Below are 26,340 nucleotides of genomic sequence, written 5' to 3' on the forward strand. Positions count from 1 at the left end.
CCTTTGGAGAAAAGAAAAAGAAAGAAGTGAAAAGAAGAAGTCAAAAAACGAGAATAACATTGTTGATTTTAATTTTTGTAACGCGCTTACAACTATTTTAGGAATTGCGCCATATAAATACCCTTATTATTATTATTATTATTAAAAAATAGAAAACAAAAAAAGAGAATAAAATTGAATGGTGTATTTGGTCAGAAAAAATATGCTCAGATCAATGTGAATCTTTAAGAATAAGGACAAGATTTCATATACATATTTTTGATTCATTGAAATCACAACACATCTCAGTTTCAACCAATCCAATACTGCGGGTGGCTCCCGTTTGGGCAACTTTGTCGTGCACCTTAACCCCGCTTTCGGTTGACAAAGCAGTAGACTGACTGTCTGTGTGACCAACGCGCTTCAGGTCATTAACGTCCTGTGTTCACTCATGGGTTTACTTTTTGGGGGCGAAGACTGGTCCTAGGGATGGTGTGGCTTTGCAGACCTGGGTGTTGACACCATATGAGCATTACATGTACTTTGAAGAGTTGGATCACATGGTGAAGTACAAAATCTGTGGACCACAGAAATGTTTGAGATTGCCCATTTCTATGTGGCTGTAAGCGAAATATGGCATGTCAACCAGAATTACTTTAAAAAAAAAAATCAGCAACAGGAACTGTCAATGTTTCAAAATTAAGACTCAAAACCTTCCATCTTTTTTAGCCTGAAGTGTTGAGATTACCCAACAATTTTGAGTTAGCAATTTTTTGTTTCAGTAACTTGAGCTGAATAATGCTCTTTGCTTCTGAATTGGGAAGGGTAGAAAATATATGTGAAGGTCTTCTTTCAAGCTTAGGTTCTATATCTAAAGGTCTCACTCAGATGGAACAAATAACTTCAGGTTCAGCATTATTAAGCTTCATTGCACTAGGAAAGGATAAGACCCAGACTCCTATCACGTCTCCGCCAAGCTTCACAACATGCTTATCATTCAGGTGAATGCTCCTACACTAGATGATGAAGAAGGCAAGTAAGAAATGAACAGCTTACCGGCACGGTTGGTCTAGTGGTAAGGCGTCCGCCCCGTGATCGGGAGGTCGTGGGTTCGAACCCCGGCCGGGTCATACCTAAGACTTTAAAATTGGCAATCTAGTGGCTGCTCCGCCTGGCTTCTGGCATTATGGGGTTAGTGCTAGGACTGGTTGGTCCGGTGTCAGAATAATGTGACTGGGTGAGACATGAAGCCTGTGCTGCGACTTCTGTCTTGTGTGTGGCGCACGTTATATGTCAAAGCAGCACCGCCCTGATATGGCTCTTCGTGGTCGGCTGGGCGTTAAGCAAACAAACAAACAAACAAACAAACAAAAAAATGAACAGCTTGATGCGGGGTGAAAATGGTCATACATGTAAAAATCCACTCATGCAAAAAACATGGGAGTTTCAGCACATGAATGGAAGAAGAACAGCTTGACAAGGTCATAGCAAATGCTCCCAAGAAGAATATTCTTGTAGTTCAAGGAGGCTGACACTGAAAGTCGGCCCTGATGTGTACCACAGTGGACAGACACTGTGAGCAAATGTGTATGATGGGGTGACTCAGTAGTCCCCCTTTCGCAACAGCTGCTCTGCAGAGTTGTCTGCCAGCCTTGAGCACTGAGCTATTTATAGCTCAAATGTTTAATGGCTGCAGGTGATACACTTCTGGTTTTTAAAGAGCTGTTTGTAATACCAATAGGTTCTGACTGTTTTCGCTTCCTGGTATACTCTTGCGATTCTTTGTGTTCATGTCACAGATTTTTATAGGGTTATTAAATTTAGACTGATGCTCGCTTCTGTTTGATTGGCTTTGCCTCCAAAGGTAATTTGAATGTTTCATGCACTTGGTTATATATGGATAGGGAGAACAAAGGATACAGCTCAAAAACTCCTTCAGTTCATACAAAGTCAATGCTTTACCTTAAAGGCACCCTCCGCCTCCCGTAAACCACCATTTCAGGCCCCAGACACCCCCAGGCGTTGACATACATTACAAACATCGTTTTGTTTTAACACTTACCGCCATAGAACATCAGGGCTGCTCTCCTTGGATAGCGAGCATTTTTCAAAGAAATTAAATTCGCGTCGCCTCATTATAGCGCTAGACGGAGGTTTTGACGCGGAGTCAAAATATTGGTCAAGAAAGAGGGACATGGTTGACGCCCAAAAACTCGCACAAATATCGTTCAGTTTTAGTCACCATTTTGATGATTCGAAGTGAAACATGCTGTCAAAGAACGTAAGTTTTGAGAGTAGGTGTGGGCAAGGACCTGTGATGTCATACTTATATTTTGCTCATATGGCATAAACCTATTTTTGAGCAGAAGAAAGCCAGATCTTCAAATACACATTTGTTTCTGACCAACATTCTGCTGTTTAACATCTGGTCTTAACCACTGAAAAATATCCTTAACCTTTTTGTGTTTCGTGTACAATGTCGAGCATCATCCCTGCTCACTACTGTAGCGCCAAATCTAACTGAGTGCAAAAAACACAAGAATCACCTTTCGAAGGCAAAGCAAAACAGGAGCGTGTTTTTAGAGCTGAATTAATAGTCCTTTAATTCCTCCGAAAGCGGCGTATGGCTGCCTAAATGGCGGGGTAAAAAACGGTCATACACGAAAAATTCCACTCGTGCAAAAAACACGAGTGTACGTGGGAGTTTCAGCCCACGAACGCAGAAGAAGAATAGTCCTTTAAAAATCTGCAATGTGAACAAAGTAAGCGCAGAGGGGCTGCTGTGCAAGGGGGAATACTGCGTCACTCTGTCACAATTGAAAAGAATATGAATACTGGAACAGTGAAAACTCTCAAAAACACCCGGCAGCACACTGTCACACTTTAGAAAGAGCTAAAAAAAATCTCATGGACAGCAGAGCCGTACTGAGCAGAATTTTTGCAGGGAACTATGCCGTAATATCATTCTGGCAAACCAGATCTCTGACTGTGAGGCAGGACCTATTTTTTGTGAACTGAATAGGCGAAGTACCAGGCTGAGGAGGGGGAAGGGGCTCAGCCCTAAATGAACTAGCCAGAGTGGCCCATTCTGTTCCCAAGGACGCCGCTTGGCTTCTAAGAGCTTAAGACGTTAAGTGATGGTCGTGCATCCAGAGTCAACTAAATTACATCCTGTGGGTGTACATGTACTAGCTACAGGAGGAAGGGGGGGGTGGGTTTAGGACCCGCCCAGATGACCCAGGGATGTTGTGAGGTTCTTGGCACTGCCTTTCGGCTGCTGGGCACTTGCACCAGGGCATGTCCACAACTGTCAAGCGCAGGATTCCGTGCATATCCTCCCCATACCAAGTTGGCTACCACCCAACGTGGAGGATGTCACATGACGTGGTGTACACCTGACCTTACCTGCTGAAAGAAGTCACCGGTGTTTCCAACCGTGAGGTGGTTGCCAAGGGTTGCTGCCATTGTCATAACTACAACCCTAGGGGTGAATAAGGATATTGCCCACATGCTGATTATGGAATGGGGAAAAACCTTAAGCCAGCCACTCACTGAGGCCAAGAAAGTGGTGCAACATGAAGTTGACTGAGTGTGAATGCTCACCCAGGATCTCGGGTGGACGCCTGCAGTCTAGCGCCCAGGGCTTTCCCTTAATCGCAGCGATGTGGCCACCTCAAGGGACCATAATATCCAGGTGGCATGGTACTGCTAGAAAGCCTTGTTTTAAAAACAACCGCTCAATAATGCCCTAGACACCCCTGTCCCAGGCTCAGGAACGGCCGTGGTGTCGATCAGGGTAAGGCCGAGAGCTGGTCTTTCAAGGGTTGCTCCTATCCTGATTGTGTGGGACAAGCCAACTAAGTTGGGGCAGGCCTGCCTGGTCCACACTGGGATCAATGTTGTCACGTCCAATGCCCCTAACCAAAGTCCTGATTAGCTAAGGCTGTCCAGTGCACCCAGGAACGTTTTCTGGTAAAACCACGATCAGGCCAGGCCAAATGGCTCCAGCAGAAGACAGATACTGGTGTTTGCCTTGGTATCCTCCCCACCTCCACCCTGGTGGCTTTGGACACTCATTTTAACATAGGGTGTGCAGGGGCATCCAGCCATTTTCTCGCCTCAGCCAGGCCGACATAATATTGTACCCTGAAAGGGGCAGTCGGGGCAAAAACTCAACCAGATTCATGAGAAGATCCCATGGCTTCCCTGGGTGCACCTTTTCTGGAGGACGTCCAGCAGTGCAGCTGCCAGAGCTCTCCCTTGGGTGCACCTTTTCTGGAGGACGTCCAGCAGTGCAGCTGCCAGAGCTCTCCCTTGGGTGCACCTTTTCTGGAGGACGTCCAGCAGTGCAGCTGCCAGAGCTCTCCCTTGGGTGCACCTTTTCTGGAGGACGTCCAGCAGTGCAGCTGCCAGAGCTCTCCCTTGGGTGCACCTTTTCTGGAGGACGTCCAGCAGTGCAGCTGCCAGAGCTCTCCCTTGGGTGCACCTTTTCTGGAGGACGTCCAGCAGTGCAGCTGCCAGAGCTCTCCCTTGGGTGCACCTTTTCTGGAGGACGTCCAGCAGTGCAGCTGCCAGAGCTCTCCCTTGGGTGCACCTTTTCTGGAGGACGTCCAGCAGTGCAGCTGCCAGAGCTCTCCCTTGGGTGCACCTTTTCTGGAGGACGTCCAGCAGTGCAGCTGCCAGAGCTCTCCCTTGGGTGCACCTTTTCTGGAGGACGTCCAGCAGTGCAGCTGCCAGAGCTCTCCCTTGGGTGCACCTTTTCTGGAGGACGTCCAGCAGTGCAGCTGCCAGAGCTCTCCCTTGGGTGCACCTTTTCTGGAGGACGTCCAGCAGTGCAGCTGCCAGAGCTCTCCCTTGGGTGCACCTTTTCTGGAGGACGTCCAGCAGTGCAGCTGCCAGAGCTCTCCCTTGGGTGCACCTTTTCTGGAGGACGTCCAGCAGTGCAGCTGCCAGAGCTCTCCCTTGGGTGCACCTTTTCTGGAGGACGTCCAGCAGTGCAGCTGCCAGAGCTCTCCCTTGGGTGCACCTTTTCTGGAGGACGTCCAGCAGTGCAGCTGCCAGAGCTCTCCCTTGGGTGCACCTTTTCTGGAGGACGTCCAGCAGTGCAGCTGCCAGAGCTCTCCCTTGGGTGCACCTTTTTCTGGAGGACGTCTAGCAGTGCAGCTGCCAGAGCTCTCCCTTGGGTGCACCTTTTTCTGGAGGACGTCTAGCAGTGCAGCTGCCAGAGCTCTCCCTTGGGTGCACCTTTTTCTGGAGGACGTCCAGCAGTGCAGCTGCCAGAGCTCTCCCTTGGGTGCACCTTTTTCTGGAGGACGTCCAGCAGTGCAGCTGCCAGAGCTCTCCCTTGGGTGCACCTTTTTCTGGAGGACGTCTAGCAGTGCAGCTGCCAGAGCTCTCCCTTGGGTGCACCTTTTTCTGGAGGACGTCCAGCAGTGCAGCTGCCAGAGCTCTCCCTTGGGTGCACCTTTTTCTGGAGGACGTCTAGCAGTGCAGCTGCCAGAGCTCTCCCTTGGGTGCACCTTTTTCTGGAGGACGTCCAGCAGTGCAGCTGCCAGAGCTCTCCCTTGGGTGCACCTTTTTCTGGAGGACGTCTAGCAGTGCAGCTGCCAGAGCTCTCCCTTGGGTGCACCTTTTTCTGGAGGACGTCCAGCAGTGCAGCTGCCAGAGCTCTCCCTTGGGTGCACCTTTTTCTGGAGGACGTCCAGCAGTGCAGCTGCCAGAGCTCTCCCTTGGGTGCACCTTTTCTGGAGGACGTCCAGCAGTGCAGCTGCCAGAGCTCTCCCTTGGGTGCACCTTTTCTGGAGGACGTCCAGCAGTGGTGTCCATCTGTATTCCCTTGAAGTCGGAGCCTGATGATACATGTACTTAATAATATTGTGACGGAGACGTCAAAGGCAGATACGGATGACACCTATGTCCCCAGGCTCGCCCTGTAGAATGAGGAGCCCTGGCCTGTGTTCTCCAAGTGTGATGTTGGAGGCAGCCGTGTGCTTGGGGTTGGCCCTGAAACAGAGCCTCAATCTGCAGGAAAGTTCCCAGGCTCAGAAGTAGCCATAGGCCCAGTAAGGGTGGGACAGGAAGCTGTTCCCATCTCACTGGTGTTTTCTAGCGGCAAAGTGGTCTGTTAACAGATGTCTGAAAGGGGCTGGAGGGGCTGTAGGGGCACTTTGTAGGGCTGTAGGGGCACTTTGTAGCATAGCCCCAAATGTTTGACCTTCACATGCGCAGGTAAAGGGCATTGCCTCTCCACTTCAGAGAAGCCTCCATGGTTTTGGGGGTGCTAGGGGTCTGCCCCACCCCATGTGACACCCAGTTCAGATGTGGCGGCAGCTGTTGTTTTTAAGGGGCATGATGCGCTGCCTGCGTTTTGTTTAGCGGTGCCAGAAACTGCTTCAGTGGGGTCCTGATTTGGCCTATATGGTCCGCTGGACCCAAAAAGCAACAACTAACTAAACTGCCACAGTCTCTCCCTGAGTGGAATTGCTGTGAACCTCAGCTCCGCGCCGTCTCATACAACAATGGCAGTCTCAATCTGTGTGAAATATCATATTTTGGTCAAATATACAAATAACGTATATCATTTAAATGTTATTTTACTGATTATTTTACAAAATTATTTCTTTTTTTGCAGGCGGCTGAACAAATGGTCAGATACCAACTTCGCCGCGGCAACGACCTCTTGGCTATGGACTCTCTGCGAAACTGTGACGTAAGTACAATGTTTGGTCCATGGTATAAGTCATCTGTCTTTGTTTGTGTATGTCTGTCTGCCTGCCTGTGTCTGTGAGTGATTGAGTGAGTGAGTTTGATAGTGAGGCTGTGAGATTATGTGTCTTTGTGTGTGAAACAGAGAGAGAAGCAGCGGGGTGTCTCAGATCTTCAAAGTGAAATCAAACCTCATTTTACAACTTTAATTGAAAGTCAGGGAAAAATGAATGTGTTGTTAAGTAACACAATTGGTTTAAATGGCCTGGATCAGGTGATTTTGGATAATCAGATTCAGTTAGGATGACAGTTTTTATTCAGAGATCAAACATTTATAATCTGAATAATTTTCCCTGACACCTTTCCTAAATTTCAAACCATTTAGGAACGGAAAATGTTAAGAATATTTGCACATGTCTCCAACCATTTTGTTCTTACATGTAGTTTGAAAATTCACAGCTTCAATCCCGTCGCGATATAACCTTGAATGGTTGAAAACGACGTTAAACACCAAATAAAGAAAGAAAGAAAGAACAGCTTCAATCCGTGAATCGGAGAGCAGCATGCTGTTTCTTGCTGCACCATTTCAAGAAAGTGTCTACAAGTACAGTTCTAGGCAGAAGGCCAGTGTTCCCTGCTCAAACAGGGAAAAGAAGACCATGGTTTCACTACCTCTGACTATTCTGGCACAGCACTCTAAAATTTGATGCACCCAGTTTGTGCCTAGAATTGCGAAGGTCAGTTTTTTGGGGGGTTTCACTGCAATGACAGTAACACCTTGTGTTTGTCTTTCAGGTGAACCTGCAAGAGCAAGGCAAGCTCCTGAGACAGGACGAGTTCTTGGTGCTGAGGGGTCGCAAGAAGATGGTGCGTCAGGTCTTCCTCTTCGAGAACCTCATCCTCTTCAGCAAGGCTCGCCAGGGAAGGCAGGGCCAGCACGAAATCTACACCTACAAACACAGCTTGAAGGTATTGCGACTTCGTTTTGCTTTAAGCCCGTCCTTATTTGAGCCCGAAGTCGACTTCGCGAAGACTTTGCAAAGTCTTTTTACCGAAAACTCAGTGCTAAAGTATTGTGCGGGCAGCTTTGCAAAGTATACTTCGTGTCGTCGACTTCAGCTGCGGTGTTGGATTCGTTGAAATTGAGATTTGTTGTGATTTCAATGAATGAGACCCCGTGGTTTGTTGTTTCCAGGGTGGGTAGTACCTTCTTTCGGTCCGTGCCCCCCAGCCCCTGGCCTCACAACACTTTTCATCGTTCAAGGGGCAGACTTGCAGAATGTGTTTGTCAAAGCCACATGCACACTGTGCTTATGTGCTTCCAATCATAATTCTTGACCTGTGAAATGAAATTCTCAGACTTTCTGAGAAGAAATCAAGGAATAACTGGTAATATTTCGAAGCCTCGATGCAAATTTGAAGTATGTGTGAAGGGAGGTAACTCTTGACAGTTGCAAATCACAGTTGCTGCCTGATAGCTTCCCTTTGACCTCAGGTTGAAGAAATTCTTCTTTCTTTCTTTCTTTTACTCTGACTTTCGCTCTTTCTTATCTTTTTTTCTTCTGATCTGTTATGAGAATAACTCATTTTGCCCTAAACATTTTTGTTTAGGCACAGGTAGTTGGCACTGATTTGTAGAAGACTTGCACAAGTTTTGCTGTGTGTGTATAGTGATGCTACATGTACATAAGCGGATAAATATTCAGATTGGCAGCAGGCTGAATCTACTTGCTGCATCATGCTCAAAATTATGACTTCATAGTTTTGCAACTATAACAAACTACCAAAGGTAGTATTCCCAAGCCAATAATTCCACAAAATGTGCTTGCTGATGTGATGGAAACTCAACAGTACAAACTACAGTCGAACATGTCTTTAAGACCACTCAAGGTTTCCGTCAACAAGGGAGACAATCAACAGTGTTATTTTTATCTACACTGTGTATATGTAAATAATTGATAAAATTAATGAAAAAAATAGGCAGATTAAAATAAACCTTAAAAAAATTCACAGGTTCGTTTCATTTGTTTGTATGTTTCTCTCTCCTCTCCCTCTGCACACTTTCTCTCCTCTGCATCTGCACTTACCATAAAAGTGGTCGTTATAGACAGGTGCTTGTTATAGACAGGTCTTCTTCTTCTGCGTTCGTGGGCTGAAACTCCCACGTACACTCGTGTTTTTTGAACGAGTGGAATTTTACGTGTATGACCGTTTTTTACCCCACCATTTAGGCAGCCATACGCCGTTTTCGGAGGAAGCATGCTGGGTATTTTCATGTTTCTATAACCCACCGAACTCTGACATGGATTACAGGATCTTTTTCGTGCGCACTTGGTCTTGTGCTTGCGTGTACACACTGGGGTGTTCGGACACTGAGGAGAGTCTGCACACAAAGTTGACTCTGAGAAATAAATCTCTCGCCGAACGTGGGGACGAACTCACGCTGACAGCGGCCAACTGGATACAAATCCAGCGCGCTACCGACTGAGCTACATCCCCGCCCCTGTTATAGACAGGTTATGTTATATGTTATATGAAGTCTTATATCGTGCGCGTATCTCCAGACTCGGACTCAAGGCGCAGGGATCTATTTATGCTGTGTGAGATGGAATTTTTTACACAATACATCACGCATTCACATCGACCAGCAGATCGCAGCCATTTCGGCGCATATCCTACTTTTCACTGCCTATTATTCCAAGTCACACGGGTATTTTGGTGTACATTTTTATCTATGCCTATACAATTTTGCCAGGAAAGACCCTTTTGTCAATCGTGGGATCTTTAACGTGCACACCCCAATGTAGTGTACACGAAGGGACCTCAGTTTTTCGTCTCATTCGAAAGACTAACCCACCACCTAGGTTAGGAAAGGGGGGAGAACATTGCTAACGCCCTGACCCAGGGTCGAACTCGCAACCTCTCGCTTCCGAGCGCAAGTGCGTTACCACTCGGCCACCCAGTCCACCCAGACAGGTGGTCGTTACAGACAGGTGGTCGTTATGGACAGGTTTCCCTTTTGGCGAACCTATAAGCTAACTTTGATGCTCATTATTCTAAAACATGTCACAGGGAGAGAGAGAGAGATAAGAGACAGACAGAGAGAGAATTGAAAAATGAAAGGCAAACAGAGTTACCGGAGCTTTTCCTGGAAAAAGAAAATTACCTACTACAATTTGATTGCATGACAATCAGAAGCCATCACAAAGTCTGCTTGAACAAGTGTCAAGGGCAGATGGTCACTTATAGGAAACTTGTCATTTTTGTTGAAGTCAACAGCAAATATGATCAATGTACAGCCTTAGTGGGATGCAGCTAATGAAACAAGCTTGCATACTCTTTGTCATGCTCCAATGCCCACAGCTATCTGAGTTTAGTGTCGCAAGCAAACCATGACGCCATTGGCTACTCGGCCAGGTCAGTGACCACCTTTAGCAGTCTAGGAGTGTGTCAAGAGAAAGGTGTTGCTGGGATATTTTTGTTATGGAAGAAGAGAGAATGCCTGACTCAAGGACATAATGAGAACATGTCTGACAATAAGATTGCAGTCGACCCCTAATTCACATAACATTCTTCTTTCAACACCCAGTACAGCTAGGTTGCATCCGACTGAGGTCCATCTGCCTCAATGCACATGGAAGTGACCGATACCGTTAGCAGGATAGAATGTGGTGAATGACTGGCAGTTGAGGAATGGTGGTAGAGTTAAAGAAATCAGACTATGGGTGGTCTTGTAAGACAGGTGGAAACTGTCACTTGGGACCAAAACTGACTGCCCGCAATCCAGTTAGTCAGGTGGTCGCTATGGGAATTGAATTGTATTGTAAAACCTGTCGGGGATCTTTTGAGTGGTCATTGTGGACAGGTTGGACTGTATCTACATCAGTTCCGGTGAGGTTAGGTTACTGTCACATATTGTTTCCTTATGATTTCCACATAAGGTCTGTGATAACTTATAATTGCAGAAATGAAAGTTCTCATCAGGAATTCCTTATTCGGAAGATTATTTCCTGACAGATTTCATAAATTTTCACAAATGCAAGAAGAAAAACTTTAGAACTGAAAATGTAAGGGTCTGAAACTCTTGGCCAGTATGCACGAGTTGCACTAAGGATACAGTTTATCCGGGAATCAAGTCTCCAATCTTGGCCAGTATGCACGAGTTGCTCTAAGGATACAGTTTATCCGGGAATCAAGTCTCCAATCTTTGCTCTAAGGATACAGTTTATCCGGGAATCAAGTCTCCAATCTTCGCCAGTATGCACGAGTTGCTCTAAGGATACAGTTTATCCGGGAATCAAGTCTCCAATCTTCGCCAGTATGCACGAGTTGCACTAAGGTTACAGTTTATCCGGGAATCAAGTCTCCAATCTTGACTCTTGCTAACCAGCCCCGGCCCATTTTTTTCATGATTTCGATCATTCTCAGCTTTCATCTTCCATCCAAGTGTAAATGACCTGGCTTGGCAGATTCAACTGCGGTCATGAAATATTGAGATGGAAACAAGTAGACTTCTTCACATAAAGAAAATGAAATGTTATTCACCATATCCTGACAGCCATGTCAGCAGTCTCCCACGCCCCCTTTGCCAGTGCCTTCACCTCAAGGGTACCAGCACAGAACCCTCCACTTTCAACTTCTTCCTGCTTAAGTAGGCTAAATGATGTCTAGAGTTGTGCCGGTCGGGGTTTCTTGTTGTTAGTCCTTCGTTTTCGAAGATGACCACAGACACATGGTACATTTGGGTGTCTAGTCTGATGGGTCTGGATATAATGCATGAGGCCTATCCAGGCCAGGAATCCCCTCCCACACGTAGGACTCGCATGAGAAGGTTCAGCTGCTGAGGTACTGGCTGCTCTGGTTTTGCTGAGTGTATACTCTAGCTCAGCAATATGAATTGTTCTGTCTTCCGTGGTCTGGGCACACGTATGGATGACTATGCCACTTTGATCTGTCTTGAGCAAGCTGCTCCCAGGAGTCAACCTGAATGTCAAGGTCTTTCATAGAGGCTTTTAGCGTGTCCTTGAATCTTTTCTTTTGCCCTCCAACAGCACGTTTTCCCTGACAATTCACCTTAAAGAAGCTGCTTTGAGATGCGGTGATCCAGCATGTGACAAACATGTCCAGCCCATCTCACCTGGGCTTTCTACAAGAGGGCGTGCACACTTGTCATGACGGCCTGCTGTAGTATGTTGGTGTCAGGTATCTTGTCTTGCCAGTGGATGCATGTGCAAGAGGCTGCAAAGACATCTCATGTGGAAGTGGTTGATTTGTCTCGCATGTCTCCCGTAGACTTTCCAGGATTTGCGGGCATATAGGAGGATTGAGAGAACAGCTGCACGGTAGACTTTCAGCTTGGTGGTAAGGCTGATTCCTGTGTGTTCCCACACATTCTCCCGTAGTCTGCTGAAGGATGTGCTGGCTTTGGAGATCTTACATGCTGTTGACCTCCTTATCGATGTTGACTGCCCTTGTGAGAGTGCTGCCAAGGTAAGTGAACTTGTCAACTCCCTGTAGTTTGTGCCTGTTCACAGTGACCTGAGGTTCCCGGTACGGTTTTCAGGACCTCAGTCTTATTTTTACACTTATTGCGAGGCCACAGTTGGTACAGGCTGCTGAGAACTGGTTTATCTCCTGTTGCATCTCCAGTTCATTACCAGCATTGAGAGAACAGTCATCAGCAAGAAAATCTCTGAGAACAGTCACTTTCACTTTGGTGTTGGCTTGGAGATAGCGGCCGTTGAACACCTTGCCATCCGTGCGATACCTGACACAGATGCAAGGGGTGCTGCTGTCGAAGGCATCTGTCAGCATTGCTGAGAACATCAAGAGTGTGGGGGCTAGGACACAGCCTTGTTTGACGCCATTTGTTAATGGGAAGGCGTCAGATACCCCTCTGTCATCCAGGATGCGGACAGTCTTGCCATTGTGGAACTGTCATACCATGCAGGTGAACTTGCTTGGGCAGCCAAACTTTGCCATGATTTTCCACAGGCCGTCCCTGCTGACCGTGTCGAAAGCCTTAGTCAGGTCGATAAAGATGGTGCCAAGGTCGTGGTGCTGCTCCTGGCAGTTTGCGTGCTGCAAAGATCATGTCAACGGTCACATGACCACATTGAAAAAAGCACACTGGCTCTCTGGGAGTAGGCCTTGTTCTAGGTGTCACAGCAGACGGTTGAGCAGGACACGGGCCAGAATCTTGCCTGCGATGGACAAGAGAGAGATTCCTCTGTGGTTGTCGCATGACCGGTGGTTCCCTTTCCTTTTGTAGATGTGGACAATGTTGGCGTCTTTAAAGTACTGCAGTATTTTTCCTTCATACCACATGGACTCGAAGAGGTCAGCCAGCTTTACGAGGGTGACTGTCCCAGCTGCTTTGTAGACTTCAGCAGGAATGGCATCTAGTCCTGGGGCTTTGCCGCTGGACTTAGTTTACCCCGAGGACCACTTCTGCTGCCTTGTCCGGGATGATGCGAGAATTTTTTTCTCTCAGGAAAAGAAAGTTCAGGCAAATTTCAGATTGTTTAAGCAGTAATGTAGTGTTGCTCTTTGCCCATGAACTTGTGTTAGGTTTTGCAACATTTCAGCATTCAATCCTCACAAAAGCATGCATAAAGATTAATTGAAGAGCTGTTCATTTAGAAGCTGGTTTCATCGTTGGTAATGATGCTCCTCTCTAGCGCTCAGCGTTCCACACAAAAAGAAAGTGAAACTAAACTTTAGTCAAAGCCTGCTGTTGGGCAGGCCAGTAGTGAAGTCACAGTACATTACAAGTGCTCTGCTCACCATATCAGGCCATTTTCCAAATGAAAGAATAGTCTGCTCAGTTTCAACTTTTGCTTTGTAGTTTAGCAGCTTGTCCATTAAAAATTACCCCGGTTGCACGATTGATTATTCTACACGAATAGAATGTTTGCGTCCAGACCTTAACATATTGTGCACAGAAGACATGGCTGCCACCAATGGGCTGTCACTTGTTTAATGTCAACCATTTTAGCAAACCAAATTGTGTTCAGTGTGGATGAACATCGTCTTTGGTCAGTATCATTCTGATCTTAAAGCCAAAACAAACAATAAAACTAGTGCAACCCAATATAGAAAGTTTGGCAGCATCTGACAAAATGGTGACAACATTTTTTATTATTTGAAATTCATTTGGAGGATTCACCGATTGCTGGGGCCAAACAACATCCCTGCCATTACAAGAACACCAGTTATAGAAATGCCCAGTATGGGTTTGCTCATGCTGGGTAAATGTGACCGCCATCGTCAATTTGGAGCCCTGGTGAGGCGTTTAAAATAATGTATGCAACCACAGCATGTTCAGCTAAAAACGGTACTCTTCACAGTTGTGAAAGTGTTGAACATGAAAGTGTTCAGTTCGTGAACTTCTCGGGATAGCACGATTTTTGTTCAGAATAATAGTGGGAGATCAATCATCTCTTTCTACTTTTTTCTTCTCAATAGATGGCAGAAATTGGCCTGATGGAAACATGTCAGGAATCCAGACCACCGAGATCTTTAATTCTTTAGAGTTATACAGTGAATGTTCATTTTTCTCTCTTCTTAGTCTTTTTACCAGATGGCGGACATGCATTAGCCTGGCAAAAAGCATTGGTGATGAGTCCCACAGTTCTTGAGCGACTTTTCAGATTACTTAAGCTCCTTAGAATTATACAGCGATTACAATGCATACAAATAACTTGCGGCAGACCGTGACTGCTACCCCCCCGCGGGTTAGGGGAAAGAATTTACCCGATGCTCCCCAGCATGTCATAAGAGGCGACTAACGGATTCTGTTTCTCCTTTTAACCTTGTTAATTGTTTCTTGTATAGAATATAGTCAATTTTTGTAAAGATTTTAGTCAAGCAGTATGTAAGAAATGTTAAGTCCTTTGTACTGGAAACTTGCATTCTCCCAGTAAGGTCATATATTGTACTACGTTGCAAGCCCCTGGAGCAAATTTTTGATTAGTGCTTTTGTGAACAAGAAACAATTGACAAGTGGCTCTATCCCATCTCCCCCCTTCCCCCGTCGCGATATAACCTTCGTGGTTGAAAAGGACGTTAAACACCAAATAAAGAAAGAAACAGACCGTGACTGCCGCAGACACACTGTCAAGCAGGGCTCACAACGGGCTGACAAGACCAGGCACCAAAAAGCTGGAGGAAAAAAAAAGGGTCCTCCAAAAACACGCTGCTGCGTAACCTTCTTCCCAGCCCTCCAGCTTAATTCACATGTCCTGTCTGTAGCAGAGACTGCCGATCCAGGATGGGGCTCTTTGGTCACACAAGATGTTGTAGCACATCCACAGACTGACACGGGGCTCATCAAGCATAATAATTGTCTCACGAGACTACGCTATGCCAATGAATGATACAAATAACTGACTCTCTCTCTTCTTGTTGTGTTTGTTCCAGATGGCAGACATTGGCCTGACAGAAAATGTGGGCGAGTGTAACAAGGCGTTTGAGATTTGGTTCCGGCGGCGGTCCTTGGGCGGCAACTACATCATGCAGGCGCCGAACACGGACACCAAGGCAGGCTGGGTGCGGGACATCTCCAGGATCCTATGGGAACAGGCCATCATCAACAGAGGTTGGTTTGTGTGACGTGTGCCTGTTGGCTCTCTATCTTGTCTGTATATTGTCTTTTCCATGGAACCCGCCGCTCCACCCCCCCCCCCCCACCCCCCCTCCCCAGAAAAAATTCTGAGAAAGTCCCATCTTACAAATGGAGGGAGTCTTCAAATGACATTATCAACAGGAGATCTGTAGGAAAAGCAGGGTCTGAAATAAGGATACAGTAGCAATTTGAGACTCCCCCCTTTTTAACACCCTGCTTTCTCAGATTTTTTGTTCATAGTCTCTGTAAATTTACCTCCATTTTAAGACTCCCTCCATTTTAAGACCTGCTTTCTCAGATTTGTTGTTCATAGTCTCTGTAAGTTTACCTCCATTTTAAAACTCCCTCCGTTTTAAGACTCCCTCCATTTTAAGACTCCCTCCGTTTTAAGACCTGCTTTCTCAGATTTGTTGTTCATAGTCTCTGTAAATTTACCTCCATTTTAAGACTCCCTCCATTTTAAGACTCCCTCCGTTTTAAGACCTGCTTTCTCAGATTTGTTGTTCATAGTCTCTGTAAATTTACCTCCATTTTAAGACTCCCTCCGTTTTAAGACTCCCTCCATTTTAAGACTCCCTCCGTTTTAAGACCTGCTTTCTCAGATTTGTTGTTCATAGTCTCTGTAAATTTACCTCCATTTTAAGACTCCCTCCGTTTTAAGACTCCCTCCATTTTAAGACTCCCTCCATTTTAAGACTCCCTCCTTTAAGACTCCCTCCATTGTAAGACTCCCTCCATTGTAAGACTCCCTCCATTGTAAGACTCCCTCCATTTTAAGACTCCCTCCATTTTAAGACTTACCCTCCATTTTAAGACTCCCTCCATTTTAAGACCTGATTTTCTCAGATTTTTGGAGGTCTGAAAAGGGGGGTTCCACTGTATCGTCTATACCGTGAAAAGTCCCGCCCCCGCCCCCCCCCCAACTTCTAAAAGAATGGCCAATTATCGAAGAAAGTCAGGACTTGAAAATGAGGGGAGCTGTAAAATGACATTATGAAGATGAGATCTGTGGGAAAAGCATGGTCATAAAAGAGGGTAAAGTCTTTACTCTGGTGTCTTTAAGTATGGGTTCCAATGTATCTGTCTTCCATAACGTGCGTATGTGCATTAAACAATGGCGACTGCACGTGAGAGGGAACAATAAAGAGACCAAAAAGCAATGTACTCACGTTAAAATGACGAACATGGAACGAATAACGGCGACGTTTCGACCTAAGGGTCTTCTTCAGGCACAAAAACACAAAAATACACACACAAAAAAGAAGAAGAAAGACGATAGAACAGATAAAGAGGAGAATAACTGACAAAACAACTGCACTGCACAAACCAACAAATGATAAAGCATATGTGCATGCAAGATCAGGGCTTGAAATTAACTTTCTAAGCTTGTGGTCCCTTGGTCCAAATGACCGGAAATACTGGGCTGGAGGAACAAAACTCGGTGCTAATCGTGTCTAACTTGAGTACCATAATGTTGTTCCCATCTGAACTCTTGTGCAAATGTGTGTGCTGCCAAGAAAAAGAATGACATCACTACTGTATTTCTTGAAGAGATCCCATGGTCTGCTTTTCATTCGATTCCATTTTCAGCATTGGTTTGAGACGTTCGTTATTACACAATCCAATGTCTAGCGCAGGGGAAGCAAAATACAGCACCCAGGAAAATATACATGTTGTACATGTAGCAGCAAGGAAAAACAAGAAATTCCTTCGAGGTAGGAAAAACACCCCCGTTGGTCAAAGGGAAATAACCATTCTCACTGCCACCAACTGAGAAGGTTATTTCCCTTTGACACTCTATAAGTCCTTGTAGAATCTTAATCCACCAATAACTCCCTAACCGTGTGTTTGACTGGTCCCAATTTTTGTAAGGACCGTCTCAGGAATGTATAGAACCTGTTCACCAAGTTTGGTGACGATCGGTCCGTTCATTCTTGAGATCTATATGCGAACACAAACACACAAACACATCGAGCGAAACCTATACACACCCCAAAACCGGGGGTGTAAAAACTAATCAAACTAGACTGCAGACATGTCGACAGGGTGGATGTGGCCCGAGCTTCAGCCTAAGCTTCAGGCGGACAGCTGATATGTGGGGGCCAGCTGATATGTGGGGGCGTACTGAAACCCCCCCTGACCCCATTAATTTCTGCTACATGGAGGATGGATGAATAGGTGACGATGTATAAGGATTTCCCTCCCCTACAAATGCCCTTTAGACTGTCAACAACCTGAGAACATTCATGGTCCTCCAAGAGGGAATCTTAATGGAGATGAAACATAACCCATGTTATGTTAGAAAGCATGATCTTGAAAGAAAAGTTCAGCAATAACACCACAAGGTGGGCACCAGATATTGTGGGGGTGCACATTTTGAAGTGTATATGTGACCCTCCACCACGGAATGCGTCGCATGTCACCTTTGCATGATTTTCAGATTTTTACTTTTTCCTGAAGAGTTTGTTATGCTCTATCCAGTGGTGAAACCCGTTTTAGAAAAGAGCGAAAACTGTTTGAGTTATAAGCCTGTGACTAAGGTGACCCTCACACTGTTACCAGACACTCCCCGGACTTATATTAAGCCTAGCGCAGAACCGCGCGAGGTGGAGATGGAGTTGTACATTGGAATCCTTGCCCACTGTTCCCGTACACTCTTCAACATTACTTTAGCTGTGCAAGGGCATATTAGTCTGTTGCAACTGTTTTGAGCTCTTTTTCTTTGATTAAATGGCCATGACAATTCTCAGTTGGAAGATTTGTTGTTGCAAGTACTTGTCTGCTTTGGTGACAAACAGACATGGATCAAACAGAGCAAACACATTGGTACACATAACTCTCTTCAATTAGGGAACCAATTTACTTCAGCAAGCATCATTTTTGCAGAAATTTAAGTAAATACCACACCGTCCCACTTTTGATCACATTATTAGGTTGCAAACATCTCTGATATCCTAAATACTAAAGCTTGTTTTAGTTTGTGACGCAGTTGACCATGCACCTGGCATGATTGTTGTTGGCTTGTCTGGGGGCAACTCTGGTAATTTTGTTTTTCCAGCATAATTTACAGTTTTAGTTGCACCAGAAGTGTCAAACATTGTGTTCACAAAGAATAAACAATACACAAAGGTGTTTGCGGTTTTTGGCTCACGTAAGTGTAGCCTATGCGATGATAAACTTTGTCTGTCTGTGCGTGCGTGCGTATGTATGTATGTATGTGTGTATGTCTGTGGTAGAAACTTTAACATTTCCGAGTCTATGGATTACGTCAGTCTCGGTCAAAAGTGTTCGACGTGTGTGATAGAAACTATTTGAAGACGTCACATTATGACGTAAGAGGGTTAGACGTCACGCAAAGGAATTACTGAAAGTCTCGGTCATTGTTATTGTGAGCGGGCCGAGACTTCTTGGCAGATCCAGGGTCTCGCTTTCTTGCATAGTTTCACCTATGCTTACTGTGTGTGTGTGTGTGTGTGTGTGTGTGTGTGTGTGTGTGTGTGTGTGTGTGTGTGTGTGTGTGTGTATGTGTGACGGAGTGATTGAGTTTGTGTTACTGTTTGTCGATTTCTTACGTGAGCCTTGAAGGCTTCGCCTCTTGTTTTGTGTGTTAAAGGAAACACACCAAAGGATTGGTTTCTTCAGTAATGAGTGGCAATTGGAAACAATGTCTTTTTTCACTTGTCATAGAGGTACGGACACTGTGGAAGGTTTGGGGCTTGAATCCCGGATGCACCTGGTGTGTTAAGGGTGGAGATATTCCAATCTCCCCGGGCACCTTATGTGCATTCCCGCAGTGGGGCACTGCGGTTATGAAATTAAAAGCCCCTCCTGTTTTTGGAACCGCAGGAGCTTTCTAGTTTGCTGTTAGGTAGATTTTTGGTTCCTCTTTCCTGTCATGCTCTCTTTTTCTTCATGAATTCTTTTCTTTTTTCTGCCTTCTTGCTCATTCACCTGTATTTTTTCCAAAAATCTCTTCTCTTGCCGCTTGTCTCGCGATTCATGTATAGTTTAATCTGTTAGTGTTCTGATGTAAGTCCAGCAGTAGATAGGTTAAGCCTATTTTAACATACTGGAAACTGGTAATCTTCCAGTAGGTATTAATTTAGTTTTACTAAAGCCTGCTGGGACACAAGTAATGGGTTAGTGCATTTGTAAACAGGAATCGCTTGACAAGTGGCCCCCTTCATCCCCCCCTTCCTCGTCCTGATATGGCTCTGCGTAGTCGGCTGGACGTTAAGCAACAAATAAACAAACAAACAAACTTATGTGCATACCTGCGAGTGTCTTACCCCCCTTCATGTGTACACACAAGCATGAGATTAAGTTCGCACAAAACCCTTAATCCATGCCAGAGTTCAGTGGGTTATGGAAACTCAAAAACTCCCAGCATGCATCCCCAGGAATCGGACAATGACCGCCTAATTGGCAGGGGGGGGAGGGGGGGGGGGTGGGGATGGCTTTAACGGGTGTCCTTTAATTAGTGCCAATTATCTTTTGCTCCAGTCAATACACAAAGAAACTGCCCTTTCTTTGGAGGTGTCCTCATGTTGAAGGGGTCTTTCATCATGAGTGCCACTTTCTGTTCCAAGATTCATTTCAATTTGCTTGTAATCTTGTTGCCTTTATCACAGATTGCTTCTTTTCAGGTTCACAGTTGGAAATGTGTTGGATGTTCAGGGTTCAGATGTTTACCTCGTCTGTTCGTTCATCTGTTTGTTTGTTTCCATGCTGTGTATGTGTTCCTGTATATGTGACCCTCCACCACGAAATGAGTCGCATGTCACCTCGCGCGGTTCTGCGCTAGGCTTGATATAAGTCCGGAGAGTGTATGGTAACAGTGTGAGGGTCACCTTAGTCACAGGCTTATAACTCAAACAGTTTTCGCTCTTTTCTAAAATGGGTTTCACCACTGGATAGAGCATAAAAAACTCTTTATAAAAATGTAAAAATATGAAAATCATGCAAAGGTGACATGCGACTCATTCTGTGGTGGAGGGTCACATATGTTCCTCTGCGCTGTTCCTATGTGTGTATTTCTGTGATAAGCATCAAAATAAATGACAGACTTTTCATTGCTATTTTGTCCTGTTTCAGAACGTCGTAAAAATGAGCTGTCAGCAATGGGGATCGGCAACAAACCTTGCCTTGACCTGAACAACAGCAGTGACAACATTGTCAACCGGGCTGTGGATATCTGCTCCCTGAGCACCAGAGGTATGGTGTCTGTCTCCATCCATCCATCTGTACCTGTCAGCTGTTTTACATTTTTGTCAATATTTTTTTGTTTGGGGGGGGGGGGGGGGCGCAAGCCTTGATCAAATCATGACAGGATCTCCTCATGTTCCATTGTGTGGCAGGAAAAGACTGTTTCTGGTCTGTCGGGGGGGGGGGGGGGGGGGCCAAGCCTTGATCAAATCATGACAGGATCTCCTGATGTTCCATTGTGTGGCAGGAAAAGACTGTCTGTTTCTGGTCTGTCTGGGGGGGGGGGGGGGGGGGGGGGCCAAGCCTTGATCAAATCATGACAGGATCTCCTCATGTTCCATTGTGTGACTGTCTGTTTCTGGTCTGTCTGTTTCTGCCAAACTAGGTCATTTGGATAAGTGGGCTTTTTGTATTATTATACCACCTCCAATTTGTCTCATAAAGCAGCAGCAACTGGAAAAAGTAGCAATCTGTGTGTGTGTGTGTTATAATTTAGAAAGGAACTCCATTGACATTGGTACTGGTATCATATCGTCCTCATGGAAATTGGGGCTGCTTTCTCACTGGGGAAAGCGGCACGGTTGGCCTAGTGGTAAGGCGTCCGCCCCGTGATCGGGAGGTCGTGGGTTTGAACCCCGTCCGGGTCATACCTCAGACTTTAAATTGGCAATCTAGTGGCTGCTCCGCCTGGCATCTGGCATTATGGGGTTAGTGCTAGGACTGGTTGGTCCGGTGTCAGAATAATGTGACTGGGTGAGACATGAAGCCTGTGCTGCAAGCATTATGGGGTTAGTGCTAGGACTGGTTGGTCCGGTGTCAGAATAATGTGACTGGGTGAGACATGAAGCCTGTGCTGCGACTTCTGTCTTGTGTGTGGCGCACGTTATATGTCAAAACAGCACCGCCCTGATATGGCCCTTCGTGGTCGGCTGGGCGTTAAGCAAACAAACAAACAAACAGATCTCACTGGGGAAAGCGAGCCACCAGACAGTACGACGCCACCCTTTTTTTTCTTTTTCGTGCATATGACAGTTCATATTCCCTAGCCCTGAGACTTACGCTGTAAAGTTGAGATCTTTATCGTGCACATGTGTACACACGGGGGGTGTTCAGACACCAAGGAGCTTCTGCACAAAGTTTATGCTGGGAAATGAATCCCTTGGTGAATATGGGGGTCAAACCCACACCGATAGTGACAACTGGTTTCAAGCCAGCGCCGCTACCCACTGAGCTAATTCCCCACCCGGTATAAGAAAACATGTAACTGTCAAGTTGTCAAGAGGAACGTCTTCTACCAAAAAAAGCAGTTTAGTGATGATTCAACTACAATAACACCAAGGAAAAAAAGAGAAAAAGCAGGAAAGAAAGAAACTGCATGAGTACTGATATTTCGTTCATATAAAACTGTTCACTGACAAAGCCATCGACGAGGGAGAAATGTCTGTATGTGTGTGCATAGCCGGTGTGTATCAGTGTCCTTTATGTGTATGTGAAATTTTGTTGAAGTAACGTGAGCTTATTTGTTTTCACTTTCAATTTGGAGCTATTAGAATTTAACAGCAGGGTCAAATGGGCCCTTTTATAAAGTTTTACTCTGTGTGTGTGTGTGTGTGTGTGTGTGTGTGTGTGTGTGTGTTTAAATGTTTGATGGATATCTTAGCAAAACCAATGAAAGGGGAGTAGTCGTTATACCTAAAGAGGAAGGGAAGCAGTTATTATACCAAAAAGGGAGAGGGAGCAGTCATTATATAAAAGGGGTGATGGGGTGGTGGCGGTACTTGTAATTATACTAAAAGAATAATAAGGTGAGGAGGGCAAAATAGATGGCTTTTCTGTCGCAACTGGCTCTTCATACCGTTTGAACAGCATTTCCTGTAAAGACGTTAATTTGCTCACAAAAAAGAAAAGGGCACGTGATTGCTTTTAAACACGGTCTCAGAAGCCAGCAACATGATACTAATAGTAAGATAACATAACTTGATATGACCCATGATATCAACGCAAATGGGTCCATTACCCGGTGAAATGATCACTGCTTGCATGGACAACCAATACTCAAAACAAGTTGTTATGTACAGGAGACGATTTGAACCACAACCCCCGTTCATGGATCGCCCAAATACAAGCTGAAGTGGTCAAATTCAACCCTCTCATCTCGATTTACTAGTTTGTGACATGAAGTGGTATGACATTTAACTAGGCTTGCTTTTCTCACAACATTGTCATCGTACAATAAAACTGTTCTTTTCAGACTGCTTACTTCACATTTTGCTGTTTCAGGTCGCATGCGAAACTCGATCGCGGTGTCTTCGGTGGAGTACATGAGGAATGGCAGCAAGCGACCGCACTCGGTGATTTCGGTGGGCAGCAACAGTTCGTCTAGCTCCAGCCACTCCAGCATGGGCTTCATGAGGGACTCCATGCTCAACCAGGCGCTGGACCTCGACACCTCATGCTACCCCAACCGCCACTCTATGATGTCTAGTGGTCAGTACACGGTCTTAGTAGTTGTAGGAGTGTTTGTGAGTGTGTGTGTGAGAGAGTGTTTGTGTGTGTGTTTAGACCTCAATATTTCCTGCTACCCCAACCGCCACTCTATGCTGTCCAGCGGTCAGTGCATGGTCTTAGTAGTTGTGGGAGTGCTTGTGAGTGTGTGTGTGTGTGTGTGTGAGTGTGTGTGTGTGTTGACCTGGGCACCTGCTACCCCAACCGTCACTTTATGCTGTCTAGTGGTCAGTGGTCTTTGTGTGTGTGTGTGTGTGTGTGTGTGTGTGTGTGTGTGTGTGTGTGTGTGTTGACCTGGACACCTGCTACCCCAACCATCACTCTATGCTGCCTAGTGGTCAGTGGTCTTTGTGTGTGTGTGTGTGTGTGTGTGTGTTTGTGTGTGTGTGTGTGTTTGTGTGTGTGTGTTTGTGTGTGTGTGTGTTTGTGTGTGTGTGTTTGTGTGTGTGTGTGTGTGTGTTTGTGTGTGTGTGTTTGTATGTGTGTTTGTGTGTATGTGTGTGTGTGTGTTTGTTTGTGTGTGTGTGTGTGTGTTTGTTTGTGTGTGTGCGTGTGTGTGCGTGTGTGTGTGTTTAGACCTCAGGACACTTCCTGCTACCCCAATCGCCACTCAATGCTGTGCAGAAGTCTCAGGGATCTTGTTGTTTGTGTGGTGGATGCATGTGTGTGGACCTGAACTGAGGGGCAAGATTGAAAACTGGGTGCCACCCATACGGGTGGTATGCAGCCGCAGGGTTGGATTGGTTGAAATAGAGATCTGTTGTGATTTCAACCGATCAGGCCCCTTTGCTTGTCTATTTTGCATTTGTTGTGTTGGTTGTGTGTGGGCTAGGGCAATTGTTTGTGTGTGTGTGTGTGTGTGTGTGTGTGTGTGTGTGTGTGTGTGTGCGCTTGGTTCGGGGTTGATTATGTGTCTCTGTGTATGCATGTCTATTTTTGTCTTTTTGTGTGTGTGTGTGTGTGTGGGTCTGTATGTGCATGCCTGTGGGCTGCTATCCGTGGGAACAGCATGCAGGGATGGAGTTGTGCTGTCTACTCATTTACTCTTGTTTTTTGTTTCTTTATTTTAATGAAATAATAATTTTAAAAAATTAAAAAAATTGTTGTTTTTTTGTTTTTGTTAGAACATATTTCATTATGGTAGTTGTGATGTTTGAGTTGAGTGGGTGAGGTTGCTCCGCAAAATGCTAGTGGAAAGTGTCTTGGTCTTTGTCCTGTTTGTTTTCTGAGATGATGATGTATTGCTTGAAGGAGAGAGGTGTTACTTCCACTGTCAGAAAGAGTATATATATATATCCATGCAAATGTAAACCTCTTCTTATTACACCCCCGGTATAGGGGTGTGTATAGGATTCGGTCGATGTGTTTGTTTGTTTGTGTGTTTGTGTTCGCATATAGATCTCAAGAATGAACGGACCGATCGTCACCAAACTTGGTGAACAGGTTCTATACGTTCCTGAGACGGTCCTTACAAAATTGGGACCAGTCAAACACACGGTTAGGGAGTTATTGGTGGATTAAGATTCTACAAGGACTTATAGAGGGACATATTAATGGTCAAAGGGAAATAACCTTCTCAGTTGGTGGCAGTGAGAATGGTAAGGACGGGGGTGTTTTTCCTACCTCGGAGGAATTTCTTATTTCTCTTTATTTGAAATCGTTTGGAAGTGTTTTCTTGTGTTTGGATTTTCTTGAAAGTTTAGAATCCTCCTTGCAAAAAAACAATTGCATTACTTTTCAGAAGAGGCAGAAAGTTAACTTGTGAGCATGCACACACGTCTGTGGCCGTTTTTGCTTCCTGGCGACACTCAACATCACTCAAAAGCCGAAGACTTTCTAATCTTGACCTTTTGAAGATCTGATTAACAAAGGGAAGTAAGCGCTGTAAATGCATACGACATGTGTAATAGAGTCAGTGAGAGTTGTGCGGGGGCGGGGATGTCGGTAGCGCGCTGGATTTGTATCCAGTTGGCCGCTGTCAGCGTGAGTTCGTCCCCACGTTCGGCGAGAGATTTATTTCTCAGGGTCAACTTTGTGTGCAGACTCTCGTCGGTGTCCGAACACCCCCGTGTGTACACGCAAGCACAAGACCAAGAAAAAGATCCTGTAATCCATGTCAGAGTTCGGTGGGTTATAGAAACACGAAAATACCCAGCATGCTTCCTCTGAAAACGGCGTATGGCTGCCTAAATGGCGGGGTAAAAAACGGTCATACACGTAAAATTCCATTCGTGCAAAAAACACGAGTGTACGTGGGAGTTTCAGCCGACGAACGCAGAAGAAGAAGAAGAGTTATGCGGAACCAGTCTCATTCAGACTGCTTACTTCCCTTTGTTTGTCACATCTTTTAGTAGCGCTCTGCCTCAGATGTTTAACTTCTCTTAACCTGTTGAAGTGAACGAATCAACCCAATGTTGCTGTTTTCAGCCAGAAGGGGAGAGGGCATGTTTATTTATTGTTTGAAGTCAAAGGATTTCCGATAGGACCTGATTGGAGCAATGACAGAATGGGAACACGCGTTTGATTAGGAAAGGCAAGCACAGGTATTTTTGTGATGAGGGTACTGATGTGCGATTGTATATTTTGCTGATGTTTTAAGGTGTATAGTTTGTTGCACATGATAAACCAGAAACGAGAAAAAATGGCTTATCCCGAACAGCTGAGCAAACGAACCACAAAATGCGAAATGCGAATGTTGCCAGGTAAACTTGTTTATATGCCTGTTGTGCTGCCAATAATGTTAAAATATTGCATATGTATGACATAGATAACCTTTGAGGAGCTAAAACCAGAAGAAAATGTTCTTTTTTTCCCCAGATAACAGGCACTAACATTTCTTATTGATCTACTGTTTTCAGAGAGCGGCATCGAAGCAGACCATTCAACGAGTGCTTCGTATCACACCTCCACACGTAGCGGCATGCCAAGCACACCCACACACCCTTACTCTGCCTCGCATCATGGAGTGTACTACACGCACGGCATCAACCCCATGAACGCTCCGTCAAGCCCCAGGGAGTCGCCTGTCACTGACGTCTGATCCCGTCCTGGTCGCTAGTTAAGTCTGATGTAAGTACTGTGCAAGTCTCTTTCTAGATTATCTTGCATCTTTTTTTCTGTCTGTTTTTGTGCATATGATCTCTCTCTGTCTCTCTCTGTCTCTCTCTCTCTCTCTCTGTCTCTCTCTGTCTCTCTCTCTCTCTCTCTCTCTCTCTCTCTCTCTCTCTCGTTTCTGTTTTGGTATAAATTGATAGTGTGGTTTGTTCGTCTGAAGGACAGATTTTAAGATAAGACCCAGTCTTAATTCTTCATCCATGTAA

The 26,340-nt window shown here is 45.5% G+C and overlaps 1 protein-coding gene across 1 annotated transcript in view; it reads left to right on the forward strand.

Annotated features, from left to right (window-relative positions):
- LOC138961216 (puratrophin-1-like) overlaps window positions 1-26,340 on the forward strand; it is a gene marked incomplete at its 5' end in the record, with an annotated part of 74,761 nt that overhangs the window by 43,180 nt on the left and 5,241 nt on the right. The window contains 6 exon segments of the mRNA XM_070332818.1: window positions 6,611-6,688; window positions 7,480-7,653; window positions 15,106-15,283; window positions 20,405-20,524; window positions 22,796-23,002; window positions 25,879-26,089. Coding sequence (XP_070188919.1) covers window positions 6,611-6,688; window positions 7,480-7,653; window positions 15,106-15,283; window positions 20,405-20,524; window positions 22,796-23,002; window positions 25,879-26,060 — 939 coding nt within the window.

This window comes from Littorina saxatilis, linkage group LG1 (genome assembly GCF_037325665.1).
Source record: "Littorina saxatilis isolate snail1 linkage group LG1, US_GU_Lsax_2.0, whole genome shotgun sequence".
In the NCBI taxonomy this organism is placed as follows: Eukaryota; Metazoa; Mollusca; class Gastropoda; order Littorinimorpha; family Littorinidae; genus Littorina; species Littorina saxatilis.